Source organism: Theobroma cacao, chromosome 8, assembly GCF_000208745.1.
Source record: "Theobroma cacao cultivar B97-61/B2 chromosome 8, Criollo_cocoa_genome_V2, whole genome shotgun sequence".
NCBI lineage: Eukaryota > Viridiplantae > Streptophyta > Magnoliopsida > Malvales > Malvaceae > Theobroma > Theobroma cacao.
Genome location: NC_030857.1, coordinates 7808666 through 7818679, shown reverse-complemented (window position 1 = coordinate 7818679; position 10014 = coordinate 7808666). Strand labels below are relative to the sequence as shown.

Here is a 10014-nt window from a genome sequence, read left to right as displayed (position 1 = left end):
AAATGGTTCTACCAAGGCCAATGCATAGATTTACAGAAGCATTATTGGATCTCTCCTATACTTGTCTGCTACCAAGCCAGACATAACGTTTGCAACCTGTTTGTTGTCAAGGTTTATGCAAGAACCTTCACAAATACACTTCACAGCTGCCAAACAGATTCTAAGGTATGTCAAAGAAACTCTAAACTTTGGCTTGACTTATGTTAAACAAGACAGTGGTAATCTTATAGGCTATTATGATAGTGATTGGGTGGGGTTATTGGATGATTCTAAAAGTACATGAGGATTTTGTTTTTCTTTTGGGAGTGCTATTTTTGCCCTGAATTTAAGAAAGGAACAAGTTGTAGCTCTGTCCATGGTGAAGCAGAATACATTGCTTGTGTTGCAGCTGCAAATCATGCATTGTGGTTGAGGAAAGTGTTGTTGGATTTAGGATTTGAACAAAGTTAAGGCACTCTGATATGTGTTGACAATTTGTCTGCTATTTCAATTGCTATAAATCCAGTTCCATATGGGAGAACTAAACATATCAGGGTCAAATATCATGCCTTGGAGAAGCTGTAAAAGAGAATGAAGTTGAGTTGAAACACTACAAGACAAAAAACTAGTTGGTTGACATTTTTACCAAGAGCTTGGGAAGAGAAAGGTTTGAGCATCTCAGATCGTGTCTTGGAGTTCACCAAATTATGAATCATAGGGCTATGTTGAAGTACTGATTCCCAATCTGGTTAAATATGTGGCTAGAACCAGCTAGAAATTGAAGGTTGAAGAAGATTCTCAACACGGGATCGTTTTTAGTTTGCCGCTGATTTACTAAACACTAACGAGTCCTGTTGTTTTTAAACTCTTGTAATTAACATAGTAAAAGAGGATGTATGTGTCATTTGAGTCTTTTGTTGTAGGCTTAATAGCTATGTTTACTAGGTAGTGTGCTGGGTGGTTTAGTTACAATTACCACAACACAAAAAACAAAGACAAGTTGTTTATGTCTAGAAAAATCCTCTCAGATTAAGTCTTCCAAGGCTGAATCAAAGGATTGAATGGTTTTAGGTGATTATAAATACTTGTAAAGTAACAGTTATTGTGAGTGGATTGTGATTCTCAGATTTGATGTCTTCATCCCTATTTTCGTTTTCCTCTTTGTTCTTCAAGCTTTCTTCAAATTTCTCTGGAATTAGTTTAGCTTAAAATTTTCTACATATACTTACTTAAACTATTTTAATTAAGTCTTTAGAAGTTAAAACCTAGTGTATGATTTAAGTCCAACCTAAATCATCACACTCATAATTTAATTCATAATGCAACTTATTGTGTGTGACCCATTAGGTTCCTAATATATTGGCAATGGACTTGAATTATAATTTTTATTAAATTAGTTAATTCAATTCCATAGACCAAGTTTGGCATCTAGTAATGTATCATGGCCATCCCATTGTTAGGAAAGTCAAAGGGTTTTTTGGCAACCTTTTAGTATACAGTAAATCAGTGTAATTCATTCCCTCTCCTATGACCTTCCTCAGTCTATTAGCTAGTACCTTAGCAATGATCTTGTAAATACTCTCAACTAGACTGATAGCCTAATAGTCCCTAATGGATTTTGGGGAACTTCATTTGGAGATAAAGGGTGATAAAAGTGGCATTTACATATCCGTCAATATTCCCAGTCTCAAAAAATTTAACCATGAAGCTCATTAACTCCTTAATCACTTGCTATTGTTTCTTGAAAAAATTAAGGTTGAATCCATCCCGTCCCGGTGCTTTATTCCCATCACACGAATCAATGGCTTCCCATACCTCTACCTCTATAAACCCCTGTTCCAACTCCTTTGCTTTACCTCTCTCAAGGACTTTAAAATTACCTCTCATCTTTCTAACTCCAGCCACTCTATCTTCCTTACAAATCATCTCAAAGTAATATGCAATCTTCTCCTTGATCAGTTGGGGTTCCTCAATAATTTGATCCTCCATTTTAATACAGGGATGAAGTTTGATCTTCTAGAGGATGCCATTGAGTAGAAAAAACTAGTATTCCTATCACCCTCCACATGCCACTTCACAATTTCTGATGCCATTCTCTTTCCACATCCCTATGAAGTTTCCACAATTCCCCTCTCTTTGTTTTCACCAACCATTCCCTTTCTGATATCTATCTGTTGATAATGGTGTTATTATGATGTGCTAGGTGTGTAGAGTACGCCAGACCACGTTTCAGTCTTATTTGTGCAATGGTTGATGTTTGGGGTTGGATGGCTGTGCCTTAGTGTGTTTCCAGTTGAAGGAGTATGAGATTTCTGAGTGGTATTGTTGAATGACTGCGTTATTTTGTGTATGTGTGGAGTGTGATACTTCTGGTTTGATAATGGCTTATAGTTATGAACTGCTAACTATGGAAGGGCTTACTTGTTAACAAGTGTATGCTTTGCGGTTTTTAATATCTGTTTAATATGTTGTAAGATCTATTTGGGTGTAAATGTGGGAAGGATCAATAGTGGATATCCTGTTTTCGTTATGGTCCTTCGTAATGCGGTGATTTGGATTTTTGTAATGTGTTCCTTAGGTGTGTTGTGAGATGCTTGACCGCACTGGCGTTCTCTCTTCCTTGTTACTTGACTAAGTCAATATAATGTATCGTCAATTTCATGATAATTAATAAAATCTAATCTTTCATTGAACAAATAATAATAAATAAATAAAATAATTTAATCAAATGAATTTTTAATTAGTTGTAAAATTTAGTTTTTGTAATACAACAAGGAGGAAAGGATCAAAGGAGGCAAACGTTCTTAAAGAAGAAGAAAAAATAATAGATATATGATGTCGAGGATTTATTACATATTTGATAAACATTTTAAAGATTGGTAATATGATAATAAGTTGGTATACCGTATATGCATGTCGACTTAGGTTTCTTGTTAGTTTTATTTGCCTTTTTTACTTTCAGAATATTAAAAATAAGTTGGTATACCGTGTATGCATGTCGACTTAGGTTTCTTATTAGTTTTATTTGCCTTTTTTACTTTCAGAATATTAAAAATAAGCTTTTGGAGGATAAAATACATGATTTTTATTTTCATATAGACAACTATATTAGAACTGGTACTGCGTTTTAATTATTTTTTTTTCATTTTTTAATTATAATTACCTTTTCTTTCTATCATTTACTTTTACTTTTGAGTAATTTTTTTTAGAAGTAAATAGTAAAAAGAATAACCATGCTTTATATATTAGTCCAAGGAAGAATACAACTTTTACCAGTGTAATAAAGGCTAACTCCAAAAAGAAAGGTTAAGACCAAATACTTGTACTACTTATCTTTCAACTTGTTTTTAACATTTTACTTCTATTTTAAGTAAAAAAAAAAGGTAAAAATTAATAGCAAGAAAATTCTATAGAATATTCTTTTGTTTTTTCTGAATTATGTAACTTATTACGTAACAGAATATTCAATTTTGGTTAGTTTTGGACAAGTTTTGATTTTTATCTTTACGAGAAATAGAAAATTTGAATCTAACTCTTTGACTAAAACATTTATGAATTATAATGCATTTACAGCCACATATATAATCCTAATCCCTGAGTTTGAATGTGTAGTGTTAATTAACACCTACCTTCGCAAGCGATAATAATCGGGTTTTAGAACTGGATTTCAATTATATTTATTTTATTGTTTCAATAGTTAAGGAAAACATATAAAAATTGCCTACTTTGGACCATCGTTTGTCTTCTTACCATTGAACTTGTTCTATGCACATTGTCCCTCATTTATTGTTAATTCCTCGGTATAGCATGTTCTTTGCTTGTTTATATATTTTTTAAACAAGTTTCATCAGTGGACAAAACTGCACGCTTGGGTAGCCAACACGAATTTATGCAAAATTTCCGCAGTTCTCAATACGAATTCCAGGGGTTTTCTGCAATTACCAACCATTAGATAGTGCTTTGATTCTGGTACGTCTCCTTAAGATGAAAAGCCTCCAGGATTCTTGCTCAAAGAAATGCCAAAAGCACATGCATTAAACCTGGATAATGCTTCATTGACATCGTCACAATACTTGTACACATAGCAGTCTTGAGAATTGAGATGGAAATTTTACAGCTTCACCCCTCATACATTGAGAAAACAACCTTAGTGTCTTCCCCCCCCCCCCCCCCTCCTTTAATAAGGTGAAGAAAATCTAGACAGAAACATCAGAAGGGTAGTCTTTTGGATGTCTGCTGATAGTTTCTGTGAGTTGTTTCTCTTGTTCCTGAAGGTTAGATGGTAGATGATCATAGACATCAGAGAATAACTCTGTAAGTGGAGGCTTCTCTGTTTTCTCTGCCACCTGAATTGCTTGTAATAACTGCAGGAAGTTTCCAATGTTTTAGAAAAATAACAATAATCCAAAGTCTGGCAATCAATCTTGATTATTATAAGCAAAAAATAGACTTGTTGGAAGTGCTCACCTGTTTCCTGATACTCTTTCGAAGCTCAGTTTCTTGTTGTTCACTCCACCAACCATTACTTTGAACCCAACATCTAAATCTGTTGACAGGGTTTCTAGCCAATTTCCAGTAGTCAATTTCATCAAGCGCTCGATACTTGGTGGAATCATCAGACGTGGAATGGTGTCCTATTCTGTATGTAAGGGCCTGAAAGTAACATCCAAGTTTAAACACAGAATAAATTACTCCAACAAATTCCTTAGCATTGGAAAAGATTTGAATTGGCAAGGTTTTTGCCACTTCGTCATATGGCTGGTGAGACCTCACCTCAACAAGGATTGGTCTCTGTTCATTTATAGCCATTTCACGAGCTGCAGAAACTGCACTGTAAACAGCAAGAGCATCATTACCATCCACCCTGATGCTTCTAATTCCATACCCTTCACCCTTTACAACAATGCCATCACCTGCCAAAGACAATGAATTCTACATGAGTTTCAAAGGCTGGAAACGGCAGAGGAGCTCTCTTTTAGAAAAGAATGAGGAAAGAAAATGTACTTCGAAACTGTTCTGATACATGTGTACTGATTGCCCAGCCATTGTTGCGACAGAAAAATATGACAGGGGCTTCCATAACTGCTGCAAAGTTCAAACCAGCATGAAAATCTCCCTGCAAAAAAAAAAAAAAAAGAGTCAAATTATGAGTAAGTAAGCAAGTAAAATCCGATTTCCTGGAAAATGTAGTGACTAGTATGAGATTGTTGTATATTTACTTCGCTGGTGCCACCATCTCCAATGTATGATACTGCACATGCTTTTTTGTTATCCATCTTAAGAGAATAAGCAATGCCAGCAGCTTGAGGAAGTTGTGTCCTGCAAATCATGACATGAAATTTTTTTTTTAAAATTAAGATTATAGTTGAGGACAATTTATGCAGCACAAACAAATTGTAGCAGTTTAATATGGGGTCTAGAAGTCTTACCCAATAGGGGATGAAATGGTGAAGAAATTGTGCTCTTTAGACCCATAATGAATTGGCATCTGCCGGCCTTTTCCATGATCAGCCTTGTTACCAAAGCACTGGTTGGCGAATTCTTGCAGTGTGAAGCCACGCCATAACAAAACTCCGGGCTCACGGTACTGGGATGACATTAATTGAACAATGCATTAGTTCTTTTTCTTCCTCTGTTTTATATCATCCTTTGTCAAATATACTTCCATTATGTGACCCATGAAATTGTGTAGCTCTTAAAATCTCAAAAGTCAAAATGATAACAAAAAACATTCTCTCTGTTTTTCTTACTCTGTAAATCCTTAAGGCTTAAAAGAATACACAACATCTAAGACAGTGACATCAGACTAAGCAAATCACCCCCAAAATTAATTAGGTTTTTTATTTGAGTTTGGGAAAATGAGAAATGGAGTAATTTTTGTCTGCAATGATATATATAATATAATAGTGTAGCTTAACTTGGAAGTTGAAAGTCTCTAGTGTTTAACCTGTGGCAAGATAATGTCTTCTTCACCAAGAGCAGCTGCAGATGCTATGTTAATTGCTTCTTCACCAGCTGAGGTCATGTAGAAGGATATTCTTCCCTGCCTTTGTGCTTCATAGAATATGTTGTCCATTATTTGTAGAGTCACCATGTCACTGTACATTTTTACTGCAACTTCCTTGCTTACCTGTTATATTATTTTATTTCCTTTTAATTTCGTGATATTTTGAGTTTTGTAAGTAAAAAGAAAGAAAGAAAGAAAGAACCTGTTGCAAATCACTGTCCATATTTATTATCTCTCCATCATCATCCAGGACCCGATAGCAAGGTATTCTCTCGTGTGAAGATTCTGAGATGAAATTCATTTCCGAAGTATATGTAACTTTGCCTCCAGGAAAGTCCAGTGACTGCCGTGCCAACACATTTAACTTTTACAATTAACATTCACTTGAACTTATCTATACTATTGATTGTAGGCAATTTTCGGTAACGAATTTCATTGACAATATGCTAAAGTCTCTCCGTAACCCTTTAATTCTAATATTATCCTGTAGAAATACTACTATATTATACTTATATAAGGTTATCTTTATTTTGTAGCTAGTTTAATAAGCTCGTTTAGTGGATGTTTATATTTATCTTTGATTTTTTTTCATTTTTCATTTTTTACTTTTTGTATTCAGTGTTTTAACAAAAATTAAAAATAAAAATATCAATCGAACAAAAGATAAATAATAAAAACAAATTTTTTTGTTAATTTTATTTTTCCCTTTTTTTAATGCATGTAATTCTTAACTATTTTCTCAACTCAACTTAATCTATTGTTTTCATCGTCACTTTTGTACTTTGCTTTCTTTTATTTGAATTTTATTTGTTGCTTACCTTGTATATGGCTTGTATTAGGCAATATAGATCGATCCTGTTTTAGGCTCGGACTCACCTTAAGGACTCAAAATTTTATTTTATTAATGAAAATTATTAATATTTAATTTTAATTGCGGAATATATTTAAAAATGTTAACATATAAATAATATATTTTTAAAAAGTTTTAATAGTAAATTTAATTTAAGTTAAATTTATTTTTTAAAGGCTTGGACACTTTCTCATTTAATTTTTTTATTTAAAAAAATTGAAAATAATTCATTTAAGAAAGAATATATATACCAACGATTGAAGTAATTAATTGAATAAATAATGGGTTGGTGACGTTTGTTTTATTCATTTGTGGCATATGATATGTCTAAAATTCAAATTGTTGGCTTTGATAATATTTGAACAAGGAATTTTGAAAGTGAGGAGAATATGGTGAGAGAGGGCCATTGCAGTATTGATGTAACAATAATGAGTGCAATTTGTGGATAAGAATTGTGAAGCAGATAAGGATGATGGATTGATGTGGTAGAAGAAACAAGAGTGGGGAAGTGGACATTGAATCATTCATGATTCATCAACCAAGACACTAAAGCCACACCCTTTCTGGTTTTGTCCCCACCACTTCAACTGTGAAACGTCTTTCGCCTTAATTTGTCGCCTTTTCCTTTTTTGAGACAATCTCGATTGCTCAAGCTATTTCGATAACGTTGTTCTTGTTTGTTAGTTCCAATTACTTTTCGATTTATTTATTTTTTAATATATTATTGAAAGTATAATTTATAACTTTCCTAAGCTATTTGTACATTCTAAAAATATAAATGATGATTAAAACTATTTAATAAAAGTAATACATATGTGAGAAAACGATTGCTTCCTTCTTGATGCACGCATGCATGCACGTTTCACAGGTTTGGTTTTGTTTTTTTCTTTTCTTTCTTTTTGGAAACTTAGTTCATGAAATGTGATAATAAATTAATGATATAATCCGTTAAAAAAATATGTATGAATAACGTAGATTTGTTTATAAATTTTAAAACTTTCACTGTAAACAATTTGTTTGGGATAAGCAAATAGGCGTGAGTATTGTGTTTTTCTTCTTTTAAGTTTGAAGAAAAGAATTTTAAAAAAAGATACGAAGCAAATCCTTGGCAGATTACACTCTGGCTCACGCCCCTTGCACGTGGGGCAATATCAACTTCGATTATTTGCTTGCATTTCACGTGTTACTGTACCTATAACATGCTTTCATCTACATCGACCAGTGCATTTTGTCTCAATGGATAGTTAGGTGTATGAATTTTCTACTTAATAATCACTTCAATTTTTAACTTAAAGTTTAAAAAGAAAAATATTTTACATCCATAGCCATAGGTAACTAATTTTAATATGTTCTTTATATATAATTTGAATAATATAATCTAGAGGTTTTATGTGTTTTGATGCGTATAACTTAGAATCTTATATTGTCTTTAAGATAATTATGTCCTTATCATATAGTGATAGGATTATTGACTATATATATATATATCTCTAAGATTTGACAAAAGCACTAAAAATATTATAGTAAATTTGAAATTTTTTATTAAAATTTTAGGGAAAAAAAAGAATTTGATTCAAAGAGAAAGATAGAAAAAGAAATTTTTTTTTGAATGATTTAATTTTGACTTTATATACTTATTTATAAATAAATTTATAACTAGTCATCACTCATCACTATTCACCAAAAGGTCATTATTATTCATTAAAAGTTATTAACCTTGAGTTTTAAATTATTAGACATTTTTCATCAAAAGTGATTATTATTCATCAAAGGTTATTATTATCTTTGGGATTTGATCTACTAAGCTACTTTTGTATTGATTAGTCTCCTTCCAAATAACGTTAAAAATTAATTTATTATGTACTACTTGCATAGATATCTTCTCTCCTTCAACTTATTTTTTTTTTTGGAGTACGTTTAACTTATAATTTAATAAGACTACTTTCTCCAACATAAAATACAAAAAGGTGTATTTTTTTGTTGCAATATACATATAAAAGGGTTACGCCTATTCTATCCAAATTTACTATAATAATTTTTTTTGTGTGTGTGTGAGTAGCAACAGAACTTTTAAGAATCAAATTAGTCATATTTTTAGAATTTGGTTACGTTGGTGTTGCTAGTTAATTATGTTCTTAGCAAACCTTTTGATGGTTTTTCTATCCGAATGGTTAGACCACAAGTTCACCAGTGGAATTTTGTTTTGAAGGATTCAACGAGTGGAATTGGTGTGTACAATTCCGACTAAAAATAAAAAGACACACTCGCATGCAAACACAGAAAGGCAAATAAAAAAGAGGCAGGCCAAGAGAGTTACCTGTTCATCATCACTATCGCTAGAGAAAAACGAATCAAGCTGCCCTTCAGCTACGGTGGACTTGAAACGCTGAAGAGAGAAAAGGGTAGCCCTGTTGCATGGCAATGAATGCAGATAACTACAGTTCTGAGGAACAAGCCGGTGACTGCTCAAGGACGACAGACTACAACTTTGCACGGTAGAGCTCCAAGAACTTTGCTTAACGACAGCGCCCCCCATGAAACCTTTATTCATGCATTTCCTGATGTGGTTGGCGATAGTTCTTGAAGATCTTGTCCACCAAATCGCCATGGAAATAGGAACAAAGGGTTTTGTGTTTTCGTGCTTTCTTTTCTTTTGGGTCTATATATATATAGAGAGAGAGAGAGAGCTGGCTAGATTATATATATTTATGTATAAATGTAAAGAAAGAAGAAGAAAAAATGAATACGAATCAATATGAAAGCACACAAGGATGGATTGGAAGATAATAAAAGAGCAAAGTGAGGTGGAAGAGATATCTTTTGTTTAATTTGTTAACACACGAGAAGGCGGGAGAAGATATGCTAGCCTAATTTGGTTGACATGACATGACATGACAGGTCATACATGTGTTGTTCCAATCTTAATTAACGTAGAGTCATTTGTTTATTCCAATAATTTATGCCTTACGAAAAGGTAAATTCAGAAGTTGATAATACACTCAACACTTGCTTGGGTGATAAAAATGGAGTCCCATCTCCATATACATCAGTAGGTACAGCCAAATTATGTTAATTCATCTGATATATAATAACATCATCACTGCTCGTCCATTTTCTGCACAAAAAGTGGCTCAGCATGACTCACGTGGCCTTTGTCTCCTTTTGATACTCTTCTTCT

General features: G+C 32.9%; 1 protein-coding gene across 1 annotated transcript; it reads right to left on the bottom strand.

Annotated features, from left to right (window-relative positions):
• Positions 3988 to 9657, bottom strand: LOC18592466 (2-oxoisovalerate dehydrogenase subunit alpha 1, mitochondrial). The gene is made up of 9 exons (XM_018126329.1): positions 9154 to 9657; positions 6189 to 6329; positions 5927 to 6109; positions 5409 to 5566; positions 5199 to 5298; positions 4984 to 5095; positions 4753 to 4892; positions 4447 to 4632; positions 3988 to 4343 (listed from the first exon to the last, which is right to left on the bottom strand). The coding sequence occupies exons 1-9, from the start codon at positions 9442 to 9444 to the stop codon at positions 4176 to 4178; spliced, it is 1479 nt and encodes a 492-aa protein (XP_017981818.1). The 5' UTR covers positions 9445 to 9657; the 3' UTR covers positions 3988 to 4175.

Excerpts from the sequence above, each read along its gene's own strand:
- LOC18592466 (XM_018126329.1), bottom strand. The coding sequence starts at position 9,444 with ATGGCGATTTGGTGGACAAGATCTTCAAGAACTATCGCCAACCACATC. Across the intron at positions 5,096-5,198 it reads GAGATGGTGGCACCAGCGAA|GGAGATTTTCATGCTGGTTT; the intron begins GTAAATATACAA and ends TTTTTTTTGCAG. Across the intron at positions 4,893-4,983 it reads TGTATCAGAACAGTTTCGAA|GTGATGGCATTGTTGTAAAG; the intron begins GTACATTTTCTT and ends TGTCTTTGGCAG.